The 22,477-nt window shown below is 42.1% G+C and overlaps 3 protein-coding genes and 1 non-coding gene across 5 annotated transcripts; 1 reads left to right on the top strand and 3 right to left on the bottom strand.

Annotated features, from left to right (window-relative positions):
* Positions 1-450: 450 nt before the first annotated feature.
* LOC138597236 (histone H4 transcription factor) lies at positions 451-4,913 on the bottom strand. Of its 2 annotated transcripts, none has more exons than XM_069668811.1 (10): positions 4,862-4,913; positions 4,342-4,554; positions 3,730-3,956; positions 3,535-3,646; positions 3,292-3,444; positions 3,127-3,201; positions 2,753-2,873; positions 1,664-1,802; positions 1,433-1,557; positions 451-1,303 (listed from the first exon to the last, which is right to left on the bottom strand). In XM_069668811.1, exons 2-10 carry the CDS (start codon positions 4,490-4,492, stop codon positions 871-873), a joined length of 1,536 nt encoding a protein of 511 aa, XP_069524912.1. In that variant the 5' UTR covers positions 4,493-4,554; positions 4,862-4,913; the 3' UTR covers positions 451-870. The 2 variants fall into 2 exon arrangements, with proteins under 2 accessions (XP_069524912.1, XP_069524911.1); XM_069668810.1 differs by having other exon boundaries at positions 4,342-4,542; positions 4,862-4,911.
* Positions 4,914-9,023: 4,110 nt separating this feature from the next.
* Positions 9,024-16,816, bottom strand: map6b (microtubule-associated protein 6b). The gene is made up of 3 exons (XM_069668527.1): positions 16,072-16,816; positions 14,319-14,532; positions 9,024-10,812 (listed from the first exon to the last, which is right to left on the bottom strand). The coding sequence occupies exons 1-3, from the start codon at positions 16,809-16,811 to the stop codon at positions 10,603-10,605; spliced, it is 1,164 nt and encodes a 387-aa protein (XP_069524628.1). The 5' UTR covers positions 16,812-16,816; the 3' UTR covers positions 9,024-10,602.
* A 606-nt stretch (positions 16,817-17,422) lies between these two features.
* On the bottom strand, positions 17,423-21,506 carry thap12b (THAP domain containing 12b). Its single transcript, XM_069668720.1, has 5 exons — positions 21,418-21,506; positions 20,824-20,944; positions 20,609-20,716; positions 20,472-20,508; positions 17,423-20,363 (listed from the first exon to the last, which is right to left on the bottom strand). The coding sequence occupies exons 1-5, from the start codon at positions 21,504-21,506 to the stop codon at positions 18,442-18,444; spliced, it is 2,277 nt and encodes a 758-aa protein (XP_069524821.1). The 3' UTR covers positions 17,423-18,441.
* Positions 21,507-22,327: 821 nt separating this feature from the next.
* On the top strand, positions 22,328-22,399 carry trnap-agg (transfer RNA proline (anticodon AGG)). The gene has a single exon. It is a non-coding gene; the product is annotated as a tRNA-Pro (tRNA).
* The last annotated feature ends 78 nt before the right edge of the window (positions 22,400-22,477 follow it).

Here is a 22,477-nt window from a genome sequence, read left to right as displayed (position 1 = left end):
ATAAAAGACAGAAGTTCATTTTACTCTAACACAAACCTATAATGCACGCTAGTAAGCTCTGAACACACAGCTGAGGCTGATGGTGACGTCATTTTGCAGGTATTTTTGATCAACTAAAGTGTGGGACGGATCCTGAGGAATGATCGAAGAGGTGTTTCAGTTTGGATCAAAGTGGTACACTGACTTGGGGCGCATGTTTAGCGCCATTATACAGAGGCTACAGTCCTCGATGCTGCAGCCCCTTGTCAGACTCCCACCCTCTGACCTTTGCCGCGTGTTGTCTTCACTCTCTCTTCCCCCGTTTCTTCCCTGTGACGCTATCCGCTGTCCGCTCTGTCCCAACAAGGGCCAAAAAAATAAAGTGGTAGACTGACACACCAATGTTCACAATTTTGACTTAAGACAAACAAGAAAAGCTTTTGTATCAAAATGTATTTAAAATTTGCAACAATAAAATGAAGCAACATTCCAGGGCAATGACAAAAAAGTCTTCTGAAATCCTTCGTCAGGCAACATCCTGTCAAAGCATGACAGGAAATGGAACGTGTGTAAAAAACAAGTATAAAACAATATAATAGAACTTTCTCTGTAGTGCTTTAAACTCACCTCATTCACACAAGATTTGTCAGGAATATTAAATTATGTTAAACAGGGTGTTTCAGTAACAGGAGACGCTGAGGTATAAGAGCTGCTAGGATGAAAGCACCATCTCTTAAAACAGTGCAGATAACTTCTCTTAAAAAACACAGAGACCGAAGAAAGCTTCAGCTAAAAAACAAACATCCATTCAAGTCCAGCCTCCAGCAAAACATAAAACAAGAGGCAAACCAGTTCAATTGCATAAAAGCCAGAAGAAGGTGCAGTGCAGAGTCACACCACGTCCATGCCCAGCCCCCTCGCCACCTTCGTCAGGGCCTGTACCGCTCCAGATGTCCCGCCACCATCGCAGTCCTCCTGAGATAAGCCTCCAGGCTCCTCCTCGATGTCAGGGATGGTGCTCATGACGCAGTACACGGGAGAGTCGCTGCCTCTGGGGCTCGGCTGAGACGAAACATCCTCACCTCCGGAGAGGTCCGAGGAGTACGAGGAGGAGGAGCTGGAGGATGGCGAGGAGGATCCTGCAGGAGAGCTGAGGCCGCTCTCCGGCGTGACCACGGGCCTTTTGTTCCGGCTGCTGGTTCTCTGACTTTTCCGAAGGCTCTGCGGCTTTTTGGCCATGTTCTTCATGATCTCCTTCGTCACTTCCACGGTCTCAAAGCGCACCATGTTTACTTTGAGGAAGCCATCTACATCCTTCCTGTATCTGTGAATAAAACACACCCAACAACCATAAATAAAATATCTACTTTTGCCTTAAACTTATCTTACAGGGTTGAGAGCGGATACAAGATGTAAACACTTGTATCAGTGGTGATTGGCTGTTGTGACCTACCTGAAGCGGGAGTGTCCTGAGGGCCATTTCAGCTCGTGCTTCTTGCGAAGGTGAAGCGTGAGCGTGTAACACCAAGAGAAGACCTTATCACAGATATGGCACTTATATTTGGACATGCCCCCGACCTGTTGGTAAATGTTAAGTAAGAGAATACAGCATTATAACACTCAGCAAGATTACAGCAGCTTGTTGGTGATATGCTTCACAATTGACAACATGGTGCTTACGAACCTCGTGCACTCTCTTGAAGTGGTGGCTCATGGTTGGGAATGTGTGACAGGAATAATCACAACCTTCCACAGTGCAGTGATACACTGTGCCCTCGTTGTGAACCTCTGTGTGCTTCTGTAGATCTCGCTGGTTCTTAAACCTGTTAAAAAACAAAATATAAGAACTTTATTGTATGTTTCTGAAATCAGTCTGACTTTACAGCCTTTGAATTCTACTTTACTTAACTATTAATATAGATGGATATCATACAAATTTAACTGTCAACTTCAAAAGTGCTGACAACCATAAGCATTGTTACAGTGACAAGTTTTAAGCCCCCTTTACACTGCCAGTTCAAAGCAGGATTATTACGCCTCTGTTACGTTCTGTCTTCTATGTCGAACGCACGAAAGTGTACCGGTGGGACAAAGTCGTTCTGCCTCCGAGCTGGCATCGGTGGTAGTAACAGAGGCGAAACTGAGGCGAAACGGTGTTGGTATAAACAGCGGAGCTGGCAGGGCGGGACAGCGCTGTGTGTGTATTTGAAGCACGCGCTGTTTGTTTACACCTTGTGCACGTTTTGCTTCCGCAGCGCTGGAACGCTTTGTGCAAACACACACTGGGGCGGCTTTACGGGGGCGTTGCTTGGTCCAATGTAAAATGGCAAAGGTTGCACGACGGCGGAGCTTCGTTGCGGCGCTGAGGCGGAACTGCAGTGTAAAAAGGGCTTAAGTAACATATTTAAGTGCCAGGAAGTTTACTGCAAATCAGATAGTTAAAAAGAAACCCTTAAAAAGGTCCCCTCCAAATAAAATACATTTCCTAACCTTCTTAAGATAGTGGTGTACTGTTTTCAAATGCTGTAACACACATCAGGAGCAAAGTAACTAGTCAAAGTCATGGCTGAGCATTTCTGCTTCATTCGCCGCATCCTAGAAACCGATCCCGTCAACTTTCAGCTTCTTTATTTAAACACCTTAAACTTGATAACACTCTTGCCCAGTTTTTGAGGAGACACCCTTAAAAGTGTGAAAGAATATATCCCAGAGCCTTGTTTTGATCAAAGCACAGTTGCACACAACATGTTATCAGCTGATTTGAAGAATCTACCTCTTGTCACAGAAGTCACATGGGTACGGCCGCTCGTCGCAGTGTCGGAACCTGATGTGGATCTTTAGAGCTGCCAAAGTGGTGCAGGTCATGTCACAGAAAGGACACTTCACCTGATTCACTGAGAAAGAATGAAAGAAAGAACACACACATAAGCTAGTTGAATATAATACCTGGCAAAGCACAAATGGAAGGATTATTAATTTAAGTCCTCAGGGATCCACTGTGCACCTTTTTTAACTGCAGATTACTTTAAAATATTTATTCAATCCAAATTTAACATTTGATCTTGAGGACAGTAAAAACAACTGACTGAAACATTCCTGAAAACATGTTCAATCCAACAACAATTTAAGTTGTTAAATGTTTGTTACCATGCTGACGAACGTGATCCCTCAAAAGCCTCTCGCTGGAGAACGCTTTGCCGCAATGTTCACACACCAGCGACTCTGTTCAAATGAGATACACGAACAGAAGGTAGCATCAATGCTTTATATGTAGCACATCAGCATCCTAGAAAAAGTAAGTGTGCTTCTCACCGACTGGCTCAGCCTGCCTGTGTAGGTGGTCAAACAGCTTAGTGTTGCTGGAGAACATGCTGCCACATGTGGGACAGGCTACGAGTCTCTCCTGAGTGTGGCTCCGCATGTGTTCTCTCAAGCGGTATTTGATCTTGACGTAAGCATCACAGCCTGTAAAAGAAAGATGAAATATAGTTAAAACGGCGCCAAAGCATGTGACATGCCATGAACGTCTCTGTAACCTCTGTTACTCAGTCATACCTGTCCAGTGGCAGAAGAGAGCCTGCTGCTGTTGTGGGAGAGCCTCTGGCTCAGCACTCTCTACGTGATTGTCCACGTGTCTGTAGAACCACTCCGGGTTGTTAAATGAACTCTGTATAAAGATAAAAATATATTACATCTTGGTGCTTTTAATTATGTGATGACTAATTAGTAACTTGAAATAAAAGCACCTACGTCACAGTTTTCCCACTGGCAAACGTATCCCTCTGATCCTTCTGGAACCAGGTTGTTGCTGTGCAAGCCCTGGTTGCAGCTGGGCAGGTCAGGACGGGACTTGAGCAGCTCAGACCCAATGAACTTGAGCTTACCGTGGTAAATGTGGCAGTAAGCATGGACCTCCAGCTCTGCAGGGCTACCCATGGATAGAAATTCACATCCAGTCCAGAGACAAGCGTACTCATCTAAACAAAGAGAGGGAGAGAGTGATTACAAAAGCTAGCATGAATTCCTTTAGACAAGCTTTGTTACAAGTTGTTAGAAAATAGAAACAGTTGTTGTTGAAAATAGAAAAAGTTGATCCTTTGAATGGGCAGAAAAAGACGAGACTTTGTGAGGAAACACAAGGAGTAGGTCCCACAGCAAGTGCAAGTGCACAGCAATGTTTTAGATACAGTACAACCGTTTTAATCAGATAATAGAAGCTATAACATGTTGTTCAAAAAGTAATTATAATGAGATGTCCTGGGTATATGAAGGTTTGGATAAATAATCTATATATGATTTCAGGTGCTATTTCCCAGCCCTAAAAGTGACACAGCCTGCCACTTTGTTTTTGTTCTTCCTCACCTAGATCCTCTAAGGCGTCGTTGTCTCCCAGGTAGTCCTTTAGATGTAGAGACATATGATCGCTCAGCTCCTCCATAGTGTGGCCCTTGAAGTTACATCCACCCCACTCACACACCATCTCGAAGTTCTCCAGTCTCTTAGCTGTCATCATGATGTTGGTCACAGTGTACTCAGCTGCTGCTGCTGCCCAATCCTGACCACCTTAACACAAAACTGAGATTTTAACAGAAAGAAAAAAATAAGTGTAGGCTACAATACTTTGAGATTATATACAATATCAATATATAGCATTCAGTGATAGCTTAATTTGCTTAGAATATGTTTTAACCAACGTTACTGTTAGCTTAAGTTAGCTGAGATGTCATTATCTCTTGCCCTCAACAGCTAACTTGATGTTAATCATCGTTTTTAACCGTTTAACGTTAAAAATCTTCATCACCTTAACCTGTAATTCTAATTTGTAAACACACCGTATTTTTCCGAGACTTATAATACGTGAGTTTGTGCAAATGGTTCTTACGGGTATTAATGTAAGTTCCAGCAGCAGCTCTGTACTTGTTCCCTCCTCTGAACTTGTCTGGCTTTGTTTATTTCCTGTGAGCGCGAGCCTCAAACCGGAAGTTGCTCTTCTTCGTTTGAGTTACAAGAACAACAGCGACGGTTAAGGTTCTGGAGTCCGCGAACGACTTTAGATGGAGATGTTATCTCAATAAAAACTGTGAAATAGCCAAACTTGTATTACATTTAAGAGAAAAGAGGGAAACTTTGCTGTTTCCCGTTACAATACGTTATATGCCCTACCTGTCAGCTCTGTTTCTTCCATTCACCTTTTAGCACCATACCCAACTCCACATAACATTCTCTGGAGTAGGCCTATTGACCTTCCCAGGAAGCTTTTAAAAATTATCCTTTATGTCACTGGCTTATTACCTTTATAATCTTACTTTCTTTAGTTTATTTTCCATGGATATTTCAGGAATGTTTGATTGAAATTGCATTCATATTCCTATCTTTAGAAAGGCCTGGAGAGGTTTCTTAATGCCAAGGATGTGTTTGCATTAAGTAGTCTAATGACCTGATGTACTCTATTAACTCAATTCTGACTAAATCACTTGTGTTCTCCCCCCCGCCCCCCTATTCATAAAACCTCATTCTTTCTTCCCTGATCGCCATTGATTCATTTTTGGCACAATTTAGTTGAATCCTTGTGTTTAAGAAAAGGAAGCACAACAGGGTGAAGACGTGGACTCAGCACGTCGATCTGTTCCAGAAGGACTTCATTTTTATTCTCATTAACAAGTCAGCTCACTGGTACCTGGCTGTCATCTGCTTGCGGGGCCTCAAAGATCCGACAGCATCACATAACGGCCAGGCTGACACAGAGCAATAATACACAAGTGAGTTGCACAGAATCAGTGTTTGCTTTGGTTCAGGAAAAGGAAACGATAACACCTTCACCTTCTCTGATGACCAAAGCTCCTGTCACGATGAGTGCAGTGAGGACAGGACTCTGGCAGAAGACACTCTCGGCTCTGACGCCTCCACTTCTGCCTCCAAACAAAACCTCTGCAAACAGCAGTTTCCACCTGCCTGTGAACCTGTGAAGCCGTAGCGAGGAAATCAAGGATCTGATCCTAAAGATCCAGGAGCAACAAGAAGTGGACAGGTTCGAGGTCGAGGTCAAGGCTCCCCCGGCTCTCCTGAGGAGTCTGAAATCGAAGAGACTTCTGGCCTTTGTAATTTTCTGTTTTCTGACTCAGTCATGTAGTGGCCCATTAAGTTATGTTTTTATAAATGTTATTCTCTCCAGGAGGATCTGTGCAGAAGATACTTTTGTGCTCTTGCATCCTTATTTTTTATGTAGAAGAAGACAAAGACTTTAAAGGAAACTTTTAAAGGAAGTTGCTCTTTGTAAGTTATTGAGCCACATGTCTGGAATAAAGATAACTTTTTTGGGGCAGCTGTGGCTCAGTCGTAGAGTCGATGGTCTCTTGATCGGAAGGTTGGGGATCCGATCCCTGACTGCAACAGTCTATATGTCGAAGTGTCCTTGGGCAAGAAACTGAACCCCAAATTGCTCCTGGTGGCATAACCATAGATCTGATTGGAGATTGGCTCTAAGGCCTTTGCCATCAGTATGTGAGTGTGTAAGAGTGAATGTGACATGTAGTGTAAATGCAGCTTCGAGTGGTCGGAAGACTAGAAAAGTGCTATATAAGTACAGTCCATTTAACTTCATAACACACATATTTTTTGTGAGCCAACACCACTGTCTCTATCAGTCTAAAAGACTGACATTAAAAGCCTGACTACAGTTACAATATTGCACCCTCATATTTACATTATTGTTGCCTTACGAAGCTTATATCTATCTGTAAGTGTTCAGACATCCAAGCAGGAAGTGAGGTTATATATGCCACAAGGAATTACATCTCCCAGCCAGCGTGGGACACCTGGGACAATCCCAGGAAGTGGTGGTTAAGCAAAAGGAAATCTGAGCTACTTTTCTTGGCCTGCAGCCGCCTCACTTCTTATCCTGGTCCACATGATGCTATGAGATGTGCAATGGATCCTGACCACTAGAGGTCATAATTTGCTGACTATCAGCACCAGACTGTACGATGACTTGCATGTCCAAGAAATACAGTATTTTCATGTGGGTGCATGTCTTCTTTGTGAAATTAGGTCATATTGTGCTGAAATCAACAACAGATAAAATACATTTATGTTGTGCTGCACATCACAACTAAATATTGATTTCTTACATTTGTGTGTCCGAGAAACATCTTGTGTAGACACATAAACTGGAAACTTCTATGTGTAGTCCCTCCTACGCTGCCATTAACTGGCTGAACATTTTGTCTTCATTCATTTTATGGCGTTTTTCACACAAACAAGTGAACCTAAGCGCCTTTTTGGTTTAAAATGACTCTTTTGTTTATGGACTAACCGGCAGTTAGTCTGCTGCTTCAGCATGACAACAATTGACATCATATTTTATACACAGTGAAACAAGTGTATGATATCTTGATTCTACCTTTTCAACACAGTGTAATAAACTATGTCAGTAAAACAGTAACCAGCCAGACAAGTCTTACAAAGAGGGGACGGAGCTCAGGCAGCTCCAGTGCCATCGCTGATCTGTTATTCAATATTTCATGCTGCTCTGCAAACATAAGGGCCCATAACAACTGAATTATTCATGCAGTTTTATGTCAGGATGACTGATTCACAGGAAAATGACAATCAGCATCCAGAAGAGCTTGCAAGTGAATCAACTGAACGATAATCAAATAATAGTTCTATTTTATGTTTGCCCTTTGTTTCATTTAAGATTCATCTTCTGTTTAAAGATAAGAATATTATGTATTGTTAATTGACTCCCTGAACCGGAAGGATGGAGAAAACATGAAAATATGAAGACATCTTATACCAAAGAACACATCATTTAAAGGCTCAAAGTGCTTGTCTCTTCAGTACATGAACCTTTGCAGTACATAAAATGCCTTCTATTTAAAAAAAGATAAAACCTTGCACACTGTGTTTACTTGGGCCACAAGGAGTGCTGTGGGAATATAATCCAGGCCTGCAAAAGGATTTCCCTCTTTAGAATATAAAAGAGTTGTAACAAACGAGTGACGATGAAACTCAAAAAGTGGTTCAGTATTCTTGATTTCTGTGTTTGAGTCTCGTTTTGATAAGAAACAAATTCCATAAAGTTCAAACCATATTTTGTGTGATTTTTGTGTTTAATAATATAAACTGTGAGCATGACAGTGCATTTTTCAGATTCAGTAACATCTTTAACTACCCGTTTACTGCTGTGGCTTCTTGTTGTTACACCATTAGTTAAGCATCAGCCTGCATTAGGCCTTTTTACTGGGGATAATGAAGTTAAAATTAAGCTTTTTTTTTTTATAAATGTAAAGGTTCAAATTTATTTGTGACATGGTTGAGAAAACAATAGCAAATATAGAGTTAGAGCATTTATATATAACTCTCAGTAATAACCTTTTCCGGTTATTTTGTGTTTTTTTTACAATAAAGTCAGTGTGAACTCCGCCCCTTTTTCTTTGACAATTAATTCTAGGGTTTATATATTTCTAAATGTTTAAAAATAAAATATACAGAGCATATAGAATACTTTTATTATTGTATTAGGGCTGAACGGTGGTGCAGTGGTCAACGCTGTCGCCTCACAGCTACGAGGTTTCTAGTTCGAATCCCGGTTTCATTCACGTTCTCGTGCGTGCGTGGGTTCTCTCCGGGTACTCCGACTTCCTCCCACAGTCCAAAGACATGCTTGTTAGGTTCATAGGTGACTCTAAACTTGCCCGTAGGTGTGGATGTGAGCGTGAATGGTTATCCGTCTCTATATGCCAGTCCTGTGATTGGTTGGCAATCAGTTCAGGGTGTAACCCGCCTCTCGCCCAATGACAGCTGGGATAGGCTCCAGCCCCCCTGTGACCCTGAACAGGATAAGCGGTATGGATAACAACAAAAATATAAATAAATACTATATTTCTTATACTTATATATTACTATAATATACAATAACTTACTTTAACTCAAAAGGAGCAGTGTGTCATTTTTAGAGTGTTATTCATTAAATACTATAATTGTATTTACATTATAGACTACAAGAAATATTTAACCCCAACACAAAGGACACACAAGTCATGTTTCTGCATCATCATTTTAATCAGAGTTCATTCAGAGCAAGCTGAGAATACAAGCACAACATCACAACATGTCTGCAGCAGTATGACGTTGTCATATCATCATTTCATCAGTCCAAACCAGACAGCATTAACAACGAGAGATATAGCACCAGGGTGTTGGAGTGCATAGCAGCACGTCTGGTGTTTGGGTCAGACTTGATGCTAGCAGGCAGCAGGCTGTAGAGGTCAGACACAGAAACCCTCTCAGTCACTCACACAGAGAAGCTGAAACTGGAAGCAGACTTACGGTGGTTAGTGCTCGACTCGGCCCTCACACACTGCAGCCGTGCTGGCTGCTGAGGGGCAACACGACAGACGAGTGTGTTTACAACCAGAGAGGGAAGGGTTTATGACGTTTTAGTAAAAACACCTCATGTCACGCTCACAATGAACAGATGTGATTTGCGCATTTTCAGACAGCAGCATTTTAAAGAGCTGAACTACGAGTCCTGGCACATTCGTTGTCCTTCAACACCTGGAGAGATCAGCCCGCTCAGAGGGGACGTTACCGAGTAAATACAGGAAGTTCTGGGCGTTGGTGAATCATTTTTTTCTTATTTAGCACAATTACAACGTCACAGCTCGGAGGAGAGGATGGAGTACAATGTCATAAAATACTGAGTCATTGTAAGAACTGCAGTATTCACCTCAAATCAAAGGAGTCGATCTCCTCTTCGATTGCAGGAAATATGTTTGTGGGTGAAACCATTTTGCTGGTGTGTTTGTTTTATAGCTTAAACAGCCACTAGACTATGATTTGACTCAGTGTACTTTTTCAGTGTGACCAGAATCTATTACTACACATGCATTATACTTGAAAGGGTCTCGCCCCTTTACATTTATCTTTAATGGCTCAATTTACAAGCTAAAATGTGACTGTGACATATAGTCGGCTTAAATGTTGCTACTCAACCGAAAAAACGGGGTCCTGCATGCAAGCAATTATATTACAGTTCATTTGGTTTCTTAGCAACCAAACTGATGAAACCAGATATCATCCAGAACAATGAAATGAAAACCAGGACCATACAGCGGAGGCACTGCAACTAGGAAAACAGATTTTGCACTTAACAAAACCTCATGTGATACAGTCTCAGAGGAAAACGCATCCTCTTGACATTTTATACAATCATTTTAGTGTTGGTCTGAATCATCGTCCATTCAGACACGGGTAAAAATGCGCTTTCATACACACACTACATGTGTACTGATGGCTCTTTTTTATAGCTTGATGCCAAACAGAACTCATATAAATAATGTGCAAATTATGTGCTCAATAATATAAAGCGGATCTGTGCACCAGAATACAAGAAATCACATACATTCACACGTTAGCACACACGCGCTCGCACACACACGGTTTAAAGTGAAAGTATTTGCATTATTCTAAAAGCTCAACATCAGTGCCCATTCAAAGGTGAACGATATATGACAGGTCAGCAAAAACAACAGGTAAGGAAGTAAACCAAAGGGAAGAAGTTTGCTTAATTCCTCAAGTAGCCTTCCATCACGCACACACACGTGCACACATGAACTACTTTTACTGTTTTGCCTCAGCCAGTCTGTTGCTGATCTCTTTGCTCTTCTTTGTCACGGCTCCGTCAGGTTTGGGTTCTGCGGCGCCCGAAGACGGCTTCTTCTTGGCTGACTGGGAACTAGCAAGCAGCTTCTCTTTAGACTTCTTCACCATCTTTCCTGTGGTTGTTGTTGGTGTCTTTTTTGGTTTGGTGCGAGACACTGGTTTATCCACCTGAAAGAGAAGAAGAAGAGAGTGAAATTAAACCCGTCCAAAAAAAGTACACTAAACTTAAACTGTAAAAGCAATAGTTTGATATTTTGGGATATGCACGTTTGCTTTCTTGCAGAGTATAGATAAAAGATCAATCCCACTCTCATGAGACAGCACAATGACTGTCTATAAAGATGGACGACACATCTCCAGTGATGCCAAAATATTCCCGCACCGGCGCTGCCATCTTGCACATTTGGAGCCAGAGTCTGCACAGTAGAGATCAGCTGATGGAGCCGCCCTATTGTTGCCGTTTATAACAGCAGAACAGCTTCTTGGGTTGGTCTGAAGCAGCAATCAGACCTCAATGACTGAGTGATTTTTGTAGATGCGTTTCCTCTCACCGATCCTCTTCTACTCTGCTAATCCAGGAACTGATCGGTTGCAGGAGCCGTATTTGTCAACAGAGCTGTCAATCATCCTTTTTTTTTACAACATAGTTCAAACTACGTTTGTCAGAAAAATGAACATGTGGACATAAATCAGCATGATAATAAATAACTATAATGACAGATACCATGTTTGAGAAAAATGTATTTGACGTGTATTTTGATTTTATAGTTTGACTCATGTCCCATCTGTTAACATGGAGGAGGCGGGCTTTATGACCTATACTGCAGCCAGTCAGCAGGGGATGATGGAGATGTTTTGGCTTCACTTTCAGGGAGCTGTCACGACGTCCATCTTTTTGTTCAGTCTATGGGGCAGCAGTAGATTAGCTTAGCTTAGCATAAAGACTGAAAACAGGAGGAAACAGTCAGTCTGATTCTCACCACAGAAAAAACAAAAGGGTTTAACAACAGATAAAAGAGGGGAATTGATCTTTTAATTCTTAGCAACAAAGTAAAAAAGCGTATTCCAAAACTGTGTCCAACTATTTCTTTAAACAATTTCTATATTAATGGAGACTTAATCATATCAAGGTCCTATTTGAACATGCAATACATACCTTTTGAATCCTCTTACTCAAAATAATGAGTGCAAATGACACCATATGTTACAGGTGATATTTGCATCATGTGGTTAGTGCAATGAGGATAAAACAAAACAAAACACAGCACAAAAGGTGTATTTGTGCTTTTACCTTTATAGAACAGTGCTTCGTGCAGTTTTTTCATTAAAATCGACTTTTAACGAAAGCATAACATACAAGGTACATGAGTCATATTAGTACATGGTGTTAGTCGTTAACGCTATAAATAATGAAACATTTTGCTAAAATATAATCATTAACCAGTGCTGGCAAAACTGCGTTAAGATGCAGGCGTGTGACCAGAGGATCGTTGGTTCAAATAGCACGACTAGTAAAATGTGAGCGCTGAGATGAATGTGCTTTTAAGCAAGGCATTGACCTTGTTTATTATTGTTAAATGAGTTGGCGTACAGCAAAGAAGTTGCAAACATGCTCAACTTTTGCTGAATGAAAAACCTTAAAAAAAACGTAATTATATTTGGAGAACCTTAATGTTTGTAAAAGACTGTTCCTGACTGTTTATGAGGGGCTCTTTTTTTATTTATAAAAAGATTTGATGCAAAGTAACGTAAAATTTGTTGCATAAGACGCATTTTTAATACATTTTTTCCATCTAAAAAGTTGGCTGCATCCTATATACTGGTGCAACCAACATACCAGTATAAAATGCAGAGAGCGGTAATTTATTGTGTTACGGTGTTTGACCCACGCGATGACGATATAATCTAGCTGAACCTTCATCACAGACATGCAGCGTCATGATCGCCAGTGTGACCGCCATCCTCACAACAATCAAAGTTACCGTAGGCTGAGCTCAACTACCGCACCGGTAGCTAGCAGGGTTGCAAACTCAACATAGCGATAACAGATAGTAGGCTGTAATTAGTGTGTGTTTTGAATGTGTTTCAAATGAAAATACATTGAAATAGTGTTGAAATAACTTGTATACACGTTTCTATTAATAAATAGCTATAGAAAACCTTTTTCCCTCTGGGTAAGTGGTGCGTAAGGCAAATGAAAATACTTTTGTATATTTCATCGCCTCCATTGATATAAGGAGAGAACAGGTGGAATTAGGAGGAATGGTGGGCTACCAGATTATGTTGGTTACGACCCAAGAAACATTTATGCGCCATGCAACAGTGCAAATAAGTTTCAACAGTTATACACTTTCCTGGTTGTGTTGACGTTTTTCTTAAAGAATGTAAAAGACTACCACTACATGAATCAGACATCATAAGTGTAAAGGATAACATCATCTGCATACAAGTGTTACCAATGCCTCCAATATCACTTGCTGCTGCCAGTTACACCCACTTGGCCTCCTTACTGGATTGTATGCAGCTCAACTCATGGTGAGCCAATTATGTTCAGACGTGCAAAAATGTATCTTCCCTTTGTAATTCTCACCAAACATCTTCACCAAAATAGAGCCCTTAGCAGCGCATATATTTTTAAAATGAAAACTAATCAAGTCTTTTTTGATATTGTTTTGATATCTGTTTATAAGAGGTATCATCTGAGCTTTTTTTTTTTTAACAATTATTCCACCTTCTTGCATGAACCCACAGAATTAGCATGGTCACTGTTTGAAAGCTGGTGGTGGGGGGGTGCAGGCTTAGAGGTGGGCAAGTGAAGATGTGGCCGATCTTTTTGTCGGTTTGCATCTAGCAGCTGGGTGATAAATATGACTCTGGATTTGACTGGCGCATACTGTGTGTGAGTGTGTGTGTGTGTGTGTTTACAGTATGCAGGGTTGTTTCTGATCAGTCTGAGGTCAGCCTCCATGCTCTCTATAAGAAACAGAAAACACACCTGACTACAGCAGGTTTAGAACAGAGCTGCTCTCAGTCTCTGAGAAGTCCTACAAGAATGAGAGAGGAGTGGCCATATGAAAACACGACTACAGACACATCATTAACCAAGGTTTGCGTCAACTGCCAATTGCATGCACGCACATACCAAACATGCCTACTTTAGTATGGCATGAAGTCACTTATTTCATATTATTGGTCATATTATTTTAAAATGTCTAACCGATAAACATTTCCTGCAAAAGTCTGTAAGATTCGCTCAAATATCTCGTCATTGTTGGTGTAGTAGAAACAGCTTCGTATGGTATCAGATCATTAAAGGGCTGTTATCAGTTTTTATCACTACAAGCAGTTTGATTAGCTTAAGTCACCAAATCTACCAGGTTAGGTTTAGAAAAAAACATGTGGTTTGAGTGTGACTCTTTAAACATTTTACTGTCTTAAATTTTACTGATTTAAATGCATCATACGTGTTTACTTTGCAATTTAAAAAAAAACTTAAAATTGAGATATGAAGCTGCTTTGTTGGTGTTAGCACTCAAGTTCCAAACAAAGTAAGACTGACAAACAGTGTGGTAATAACAAAGTACTAAACCTAGGTTAGACGTGACTATAACTAAATGTAAATGGTAAATGATGGTAGCTAACATCAGTAGATCTGCGTGTGGACGTGCTCTTACCTTGGCGGGCTCCTTGCCCGGCTCACTGTACAGGCTGCGTATCCTCCTGCGCTCCACCGTCTTGTTGTCAGTGGGCTGAGCCTTCACCTGCTCCCCCTTGTAGGTGGCACTGTAGCTGGTTTCCAGACTGGTTTCCTCAGCTGGGGGTTTGTACTGAGATGGAGCTTTGATGGGCTTCACTGGCTTCACATCCTTATATGCTTTAAACTCGGTCCTAAGAGAAATGGAACAAAAGGCAAATAGAGAAGTTTTACGGTTGCAACTTGTGATTATTTTTTGGAATAATTGAATCTTATTGTGTTGCAAGTTTCTTTGCATGAAAATGGACTCAAACAAATAACTGGATATGATCAATTTTGGTTCAAACTAACAACTGAAAAAATTGTTTGACTACTCAAACTGTTGAAAATTAGGATAGCATTTTTCATACTGCCTTGGCCAGCCATTAAACTTAATGAATTGGCAATATTGTTAGCCACTCATGCTAACAAAATGGCAGGATTGATAGCAAATGTGTATTAAAAATGTGAGGGCGGATTTTTTCTTGGAATTGATTAAGATAGGCAGGAAGAGCAATCTAAATGTAATTTAATCCACTTGACAGGGCTGGCCTGGATTTTACTTGACTGACTATAGCTCAGCACCAGGCAGGGCAGAGCTGTGCTGCACGTTGAATGCTTAATACTTGATTCATATCACAGTAACATATTCAGCCATTAAATTCTTCATATTAGCTGACTATTATGATTAGCATTCATGTCAAAATGTGATCTTTAAATTTACTTTGTGGCCTCGGTAAGTCCTGACATGGCAGCATGTATTTCTTTACAGTCCACATGGACAGGAAGTGGACAGGAAGTGGACTGTAAAAGCTAATAAGATGAGATCATAAAAATGTATATAAAATTAATGATTGATTTAAATATACTATTTATTGTATTCAGTGATTAAGAGTTTAATGGCAGATTTAACAGGCTTTATCAAACAGATAAGACACTGTAGTTTGAAGATAAAGGTCATGTGACCTTCCTGTGGGTTTTATCTCCTCTCTAATGTTTCTTTGTTTAGTTGTTCTTCTTCTCTTCAATGAATCATGCAATTGCATTTAGTTTTATTTCATTGCTTACAAAACACATCATAGTAACTTTGCTTTAAAACATGGAACATTAAGGTTATTTAAGCTCATTTGGAATTAGCTTCTCTTTAACAAACAAAACAGGAAATTTAGGTCACTAGTACAACGCATGCTAACTTCAATATTTCAGTAGGGCAGACTGAAGCCAGTGTGTCTTGTTAAATTGCATTTATTATGCAGCTCCTTTTTAATTTGGAGGAAGAGACTGTGCAGAGAAACCAAGTTAAGACACATGATTACATTCAGACCCTTTTACTGGGTCATTCATGGGCTGCAGCATTGATTTGATAGTACTCTTAGGGAGGATTAAGCAGAAAAAAAAATCAATAGTGCAACCTTAATCTGTGGCCATATCAGTTTGCTTCAGAAATCACTGTAACAAGAGAGCATGCAACACCAAATCTCCCTTGATAATCTCTAATGATTTTTATCACTGTGCATAGTAGTGGTGCACACAGATGCTAACATATTGTTAGCTGCTTTCGGAGATGTTGTGTAACTTACATGCAGTTAATAGCTTAGCAATAGTTGTAAAGTTGCAATAAAGCAATATGGAAACGTGGCCTTTAAAAATAAAGTTGAAAATGAATTACGATTACATTTCTGTCTCATACTTACCTGTAGCTGCTGGAAGTGGACATAACCTCCTTTATCTGCCTGTTGAGAGCGTCTGCAGCTGCTCTGCCTTTCCTCTGCTCTGCGCTCATTGCTTCTGCGGGCACCTGTCCCTCTGTCTTCTCCACTGTTTGTCTCTCTGCTGACTTTTCCCTCTTCACGCTCTTCTTCACCTCCTTCGCTTCCTTCTCCTGAATCTTCTCCTCGATCTCGCTCTTCTCCACGCCGCTCTCGGCCTCGGCGTGCTCCATCTTACCGCTACCTGCGCTTCGCTCGGGGCCGCCAGAGGTAGCGGTGGGACTAGGTTTGGGGATCCAGGGGTGGTCGTGCTTCTTGGGTATAGGCCACGGCTTGTAATCCTTCTGATACTGAGTTTCGGTATTGAACGGGGCCTGTGAGCGTTGGTACTCATTCCTGGGCTTGCAGCTGGGCTCGGGGCGCACTCTCCACGCCTTGAAGTCTTGGCGCATGACGGACGCAGTAGAGCCATCTTTGCCCGCTGCGGCACCCGTCGCGGGCGGTGCCTTCCCAGCCTCCTGGTGCTCGCCGCCGGGATGGGGCTCGGTTTCTATGGCAATGGCGCCGGCCCTCTTCTGCCTCGGCTGCGGGTGATGGGGAAGATGCTGCACGTCGGCCACATCCGAGTATTTAGTGAAAACCAAAGGCACTGCGATGTCCGCTTTGTCCAGCTCGGTCCAGAAGCGGTTGATGCAGCAAGCACGCGTGATGCACGGCCATGCCATGATGAGAGTGAATACTAGGAGGCTGACAGGAAGAAGATGCACTGAAAAAAAGCTCTGAATCTGGGATAACCGTGTCAATGAACGTCCTACTCACGACTCAAAGACTTGCGTGCTCGCTCCCTCACCCTGTCCCCTCTCAGTTTCTGTCCAGTCAGGGTTCCTTTAGCTTTATGTAATTCTCTTTGCCTGGCACTGAGGAAAGTGGAGCCCCCACGCCTCCCTCTGTCTCTCTTCCTGCAGGCTGTTTGTTCTTAAGGGAAGTTTAAATGGACTTTGGGCTTTGCCGTGGAGTGCACATTGCGCATCAAAGCGACCCCACCCACATTTGTGTGATGCCCGGGGTCTGCACCGCGAGTGTGCACGGTGAACTATCACCTGAGCTCGTCATAGTCTGGCCAGCAGAGAGGGAGGAGACACGTTTAACCCCCGAGCTGCCATGTCAGAACATGCCACCTTAAAACAATGGAGGTTACAGCAGCTTTCTGTTGTTCCATCTGCAGGAAATGGCCGATTATATAGCTGGGGGGAAAAAAACTACAGTTAATGCACAGATTTTTTAGTGTGCATACAACTGAAGAAAGAGAAAATAATAAGTAACATTTAGCAAAAAATAAAGTCAAATGTACTTTATTTTGCACACTATAGAAAAGCTTTTATTTAACATAACTGAAAACAGAAGTTTTTGTAAAACCTGACAAGTTAATGAAAACTTTAAGCGCAATAAAATAGAACAATATGGCCATAAATATCCCAGTATCAACAATAATGAACCTATGAACATACAATTACTGCTACATCCACAGATGCACACTTTTTTTTGTCTTAAACAGCACATGGTGGGACAAACACGTCCCATTATTTTACATCAGAAGGGAATTTTGCGTCTTTTTAATGCCAGAAATTTGATGAAGAGATATTTCAATCATTAAGTGACCTTAACAGAAGTACAATTCATTGCAACCTTTTAAACTACCAAGAACAATTTTATTCATACAAAAAGATGGCTTCCCTAAACAGCATGGAGGATGCCGCTGATGTCGGTGTAACTGCTCCCTCTTGTGCTCCTCCTGCCTCACAGTCAGAGGAAAGGAATCAGTGTGCTGTAGGTCAATGAGTACACAGCATCCTGTCTGGATCATGTGGTTTTAATTAAAAGCACTCAATAGAGAATAGCTTATTGTAAATAAGCTGTTTGTGGGTGTACGCTGAAAATACATCAATCTACAAAATTTAACAAAGAAGTGATGAAAGAAAAATAGCCTACAACATGCTTTCCTTTAGATCAAAGCATCATTCTTGACACTAGTCTAATAAAAGACACAGACAGACAGAGACTCAGAAATTTAAATATCTACACATCATGCCCTCACACTGCCTCACACTTTTGGACTTCTTATTGTGGTGTTGGAATCTCCTTGAAGTATTGAGTATCGATCATGTTACTTTTATGGCATATAATAAAAAAGGTCATTCATTTTTTCTTGGAAACCTTAGGTACTGTGAATAGAAATTGCATCCTCCACCTCTCCAAATCTGCATTAAAATAATAAATCCAACCCAAAACATGAAAGAAAAAACGAAATGTAGATGTGCTGACAACTGACAGCACAATCTCAGTGTCTATGTCACATCATTTGGTCTCAACATCTTCCTCAGCCACTTCCTCAGCCACTTCCTCAGACTCCGCCTCGGCTTCAGGATCGTCCTCCGGATACAGTCTGCAGTATTTGTCCACCATGACGTCCAAGTCGTGTTTGACGTGAGTGTTAATGTTGAGCATCGCGAGGCTTTTGTTCCACTGCTTAGCAGGCATGTTGCTGAAATAAGCCTGCAGCCGCTCACTCGCTGTGTCGCCTTTGTTGTCCACCAGTTTCAGCACCGGCAGGGCGGACAGCACCTTGAGGAAGGAGTTCACGTTGGGGAAGAACTTGACATCCGGCAGCTGGAGGGTTTCGTGGATGGTGGTGGGAAGGCGCACCTCTTTGCCTCTGTGCTTCCACTTGATTCTCCAGCAGTGAAGCTCTGCGGGAAGCGTGTCGGGGTTGGGGAGGTCATTGCGGTACACGTCAGCGTAGTTCTCCTCGGTGGTGTTGAACTTCATTTGGCCCATTACGGCAGGGACCAGTGACAGGCACTTCAGAGCTTTGAGGTTAGTCTCAGAGAACATGTCCTCCACCTCCTGCATGATGCCATGGATAACAGGGACGGTCACGTACTCTTTAAAATACGCCTCCACTTGGATTTCAGCAACCTCGGCTGCACGCTGTTTCCGAAGAAACAGCCTCGGTACGGTCACAGGAATCTCCATTACGCTCGCCACACTCACAGCCTCCTCAAACCAGAATTCATGGTAGACATCGATGTTGTCGTTGACCTCGTTTAGTGAATGCAGCACAGCAGTTAGACTGTTGGCGGCAAAGAACACATCCAACGTCTCCCCTTGGAGATTCCTCCCAAAGGCTCTGGTGAACGTGAGAACGTTCTTTAGAATGACGATGGTGACAATCATCTCAAAGTCAGCAAGAGTTTCTGCGATTGAATACGCATCCGCTGTGGCAGCACCAGTAAACTTTCCTTCATTATTTTCCCAAATGCTGTCCATGCACAGCAGCAGGGGTGGCAACATTTCTAGCAACACGTCAAAGGCGCTGTGCTGCTCCGTCCATCCTGGGCAACAGGCTTGTTTCAGCGCCATTACTTTCTCTTCATTTTTCTGGTAGTGCGTAGAGATAGCGTTCTCCAGCTCGTCCTGGGTCAGAGGACATCTAAAGAAAGCACCAATCCTCCTCAGAGTCTCCATCACAACCAGGACGTTGGGAAAAGGCAGGCTGTTGGTCAGGTGGATGTTCAGTGCCAGATGGGAGCAAGGCATGTGCAGCGCCAGGGGATACTTCTCCATCAGTAACACTGCCACAGCTTTCATTTTGGTGGTGGAGGTACCAGTGGCCTTGTGGGCTTGACCACGGCAGTCCTCCATGCTAAGCCCCCATCGGTCAGTCAGCTGGGCTTCCAGCCTCTCCACCAGCGCAGCCTCATCACCTTCAAACGACATAAAGTCCAAAAAGTCCTCCCGAAGGACGTTCTGCTGATTCACAAAGCGTAAAAAGAGAGGCAAGTGCTTCTCGGTGGCAAATTCAACAAGGTCACCCGTCACTAAGGAGAAGAAGCGACTCTCTCGCACCTCCATCAGCATCTCCTCCCTCACTGTGTTCTCACAGACATCCAGGAGCTGGCTCTGCTGGGTGGCAGAGAGGTATTCTGTGTTCACAGCTGTCGCCTCAAACCGCTTCCTCAAAGCTTCATCTCCAGCATTCATCCGGTAATCTAGAAGGGCCTGGAAGTTGTTGGACACTCTGTCAGCTTCAGATGCTTTGTCGGTCACTAACGGGATGCTCTGCTTTCCTAACATGACCACGACCTCAAACAAGGATCTCAGGTATTCCCGGAACTCCTTCTCCTCTGTGGACAGCTGAGGTTCATCCTCGTTGGTGCCTGTGCCATCCTCAACTGCTGCGTCTTTTTTGGAAACAAGCTGGTCAATAGAGGATGCCACTACGGGAGAGAGACAAGAAAGGAACAGTGATCATTATAAATTAAACATTACTGAAAAAATATACATGCCATTATTTTATGAAAATACATTTCCTATTATTTACTTACATCTCCTTTCTTTAATCTTCCTTATATCTTCTTCAGTCTGAAATTAAAAACTGAAGTCAATTTACAAAACAGACTGACACCAGTTTGACAAACTTTTAGGCAGTGCATGTAAAACAACAATGAAAGGTGTTTCTTACAAGCTCTTTAATCCTCTTGCGATGTCTGGTATGAGGATTTTTCAGATGGCTCGTCAGATCAAATATAGTTGGAATGGCTGTATCTTTCAAAACAGTCCTATAGGGACTCTGAAAAGAAATGAAGGCACATAAGCACACTTCTGAGACTCACATTTCTGGGAAATAAGTGGAAACTTAGTGCCAGGCTTGTGGCTAGACTTGTGTGTAATACTCACTGTTTTGCACACCATAGCTGGGTCAAAGTGTTTGGCACATAATCTGTAATGCTTGTTCAACTGGTCTGATGTTTTTGCCTCTAGATCGGCTCTGCGGCAGTTCTCCACCCAGATTCGGCATCTAAAAGAAGCGTATATTAAAAACATATATGCTATTTTAAAAACAGTAGTGCGCTGACATAGAAGCTATATCTGTAAAAACTTTGTTTATAAGCGCAAAAAGTTCAGACAAGAAATGTGACTCGAGGTGTCAATGTGCATAACAAATGCTGTTAATGTAGTGTAGACGGACACTGTTATTCGACTAATGTATACAACACAATAATACTTTTTGGTGCACATAGTTCTGGTGACAGTGAATTTCATATCAAAGTAAACAAATTGTTTTATATCTGCAGTGTCTATTACTGAAAATTACAAACGAATAATACATGCCCAGTACCTATAAGATAAGCACTGATATGCAAGATGATGTCCATAAGGAAACATAAATATTTATCACTACCTCTGTTACCAATGGCATACCGGTAATTCTATCCAAGGATAGGGGTAGATATATGAATATTTAAATGTTTAAAAGAGCTGATGCATTACCTCTCTGGGTCCCGTGGAAACCGAAAAAATGCCAAATCTGATTGTGTGCTCTTCCGTGTACAGTTCGGGGCCGCGCAAAAATTCGGCATGCTTCAGGCTACGTTGTTAGCTTAGCTAACTAACTTTAGCACCTTCGTTTAAGGGCGCGCGTGGCGGTAGGGATTCGCTAGCAATAACAGACAACTTATATGACATCGAATACAGTCCGGTAAAGGTTTCCATAAACAACTATCGCACAGCGAAGACTTCACAACAAATTCACAACGGTTGAATTTGGAGTAGATCAATTTCCAGGATTATGTCCCACCCACAAATCACTTGATTGGACGTTCGTCTACTCTCAAGCAAAGCTATTGGTCACTTGTGCGTCACCGAGCCATTCCATCGACCAATGAAACGATAGCCAACTCATTTTTCTTCTTCACCATTAAATGTAGAGACGGCAGCTCTTCTAGGTCCACTGCTGCCATCCGCTGGCTGACGTCCTTCAAGATAAGAGCTTGCTAGCTAGCTGTGATGGTAGGGCGACCAAATTGATTGTCATTGTATTTAACGTTTCAAAAAACGGGGTGCTAGCAACCGTGCGTCGATGACCCATTTTGATGTATAAAGGCCAGTAACTGATTATCTATAGTGAAAATAATCGGCTAACTATTTTAGAAATCAATCCATTGCTAGCTCTATATTACCTTTCGTCTCATTAACTGCTCCCGGTCAGTATTAGCCATATTCCATGGTATAAGCTAACTAGCTCATATAGCTTAGCAAGCCACGGTGTACTCATACTGGAAATTAATTTGCTACAATTTCTGCTTCTAAAATGTGCGATTATATGACGAAGTAAGAATAGGTCGCATTAGATATACAAGCAAAGGAAGAAAATTCAACATACGTCACGTTGTAGTCATCTGGCTCGTTGGTCTAGGGGTATGATTCTCGCTTAGGGTGCGAGAGGTCCCGGGTTCAAATCCCGGACGAGCCCTGTTTTTGTATCTAATTGGTGTGAATGGTCTGATCACAGGTTCAGCGCATAAGGAAAGACACTATTATCAACTGTGAC

The sequence above is a fragment of the Semicossyphus pulcher genome, unplaced genomic scaffold (genome assembly GCF_022749685.1).
Source record: "Semicossyphus pulcher isolate SPU_LCO1_2020_fin unplaced genomic scaffold, fSemPul1.0.p SCAF_19, whole genome shotgun sequence".
In the NCBI taxonomy this organism is placed as follows: domain Eukaryota; kingdom Metazoa; phylum Chordata; class Actinopteri; order Labriformes; family Labridae; genus Semicossyphus; species Semicossyphus pulcher.
Note: the sequence above shows the minus strand (reverse complement) of the source record. Positions and strands in the feature narration are given on the sequence as shown.

What these genes read in the sequence shown, in the direction of transcription:
- LOC138597236 (XM_069668811.1), bottom strand. Translation starts at nt 4,492, where the DNA reads ATGATGACAGCTAAGAGACTGGAGAACTTCGAGATGGTGTGTGAGTGG. An exon ending in CGACGCCTTAGAGGATCTAG is followed by an intron (nt 3,957 to 4,341) that starts GTGAGGAAGAAC and finishes CTCTTTGTTTAG; the next exon opens with ATGAGTACGCTTGTCTCTGG. An exon ending in ACTTCAAGAGAGTGCACGAG is followed by an intron (nt 1,558 to 1,663) that starts GTTCGTAAGCAC and finishes ATTTACCAACAG; the next exon opens with GTCGGGGGCATGTCCAAATA.
- map6b (XM_069668527.1), bottom strand. Translation starts at nt 16,811, where the DNA reads ATGGCATGGCCGTGCATCACGCGTGCTTGCTGCATCAACCGCTTCTGG. An exon ending in TCCACTTCCAGCAGCTACAG is followed by an intron (nt 14,533 to 16,071) that starts GTAAGTATGAGA and finishes CATTTCTCTTAG; the next exon opens with GACCGAGTTTAAAGCATATA. An exon ending in CGGGCAAGGAGCCCGCCAAG is followed by an intron (nt 10,813 to 14,318) that starts GTAAGAGCACGT and finishes CTTCTCTTTCAG; the next exon opens with GTGGATAAACCAGTGTCTCG.
- thap12b (XM_069668720.1), bottom strand. Translation starts at nt 21,506, where the DNA reads ATGCCGAATTTTTGCGCGGCCCCGAACTGTACACGGAAGAGCACACAA. An exon ending in CAGCTATGGTGTGCAAAACA is followed by an intron (nt 20,717 to 20,823) that starts GTGAGTATTACA and finishes ATTTCTTTTCAG; the next exon opens with AGTCCCTATAGGACTGTTTT. An exon ending in GCAAGAGGATTAAAGAGCTT is followed by an intron (nt 20,509 to 20,608) that starts GTAAGAAACACC and finishes TTTTAATTTCAG; the next exon opens with ACTGAAGAAGATATAAGGAA.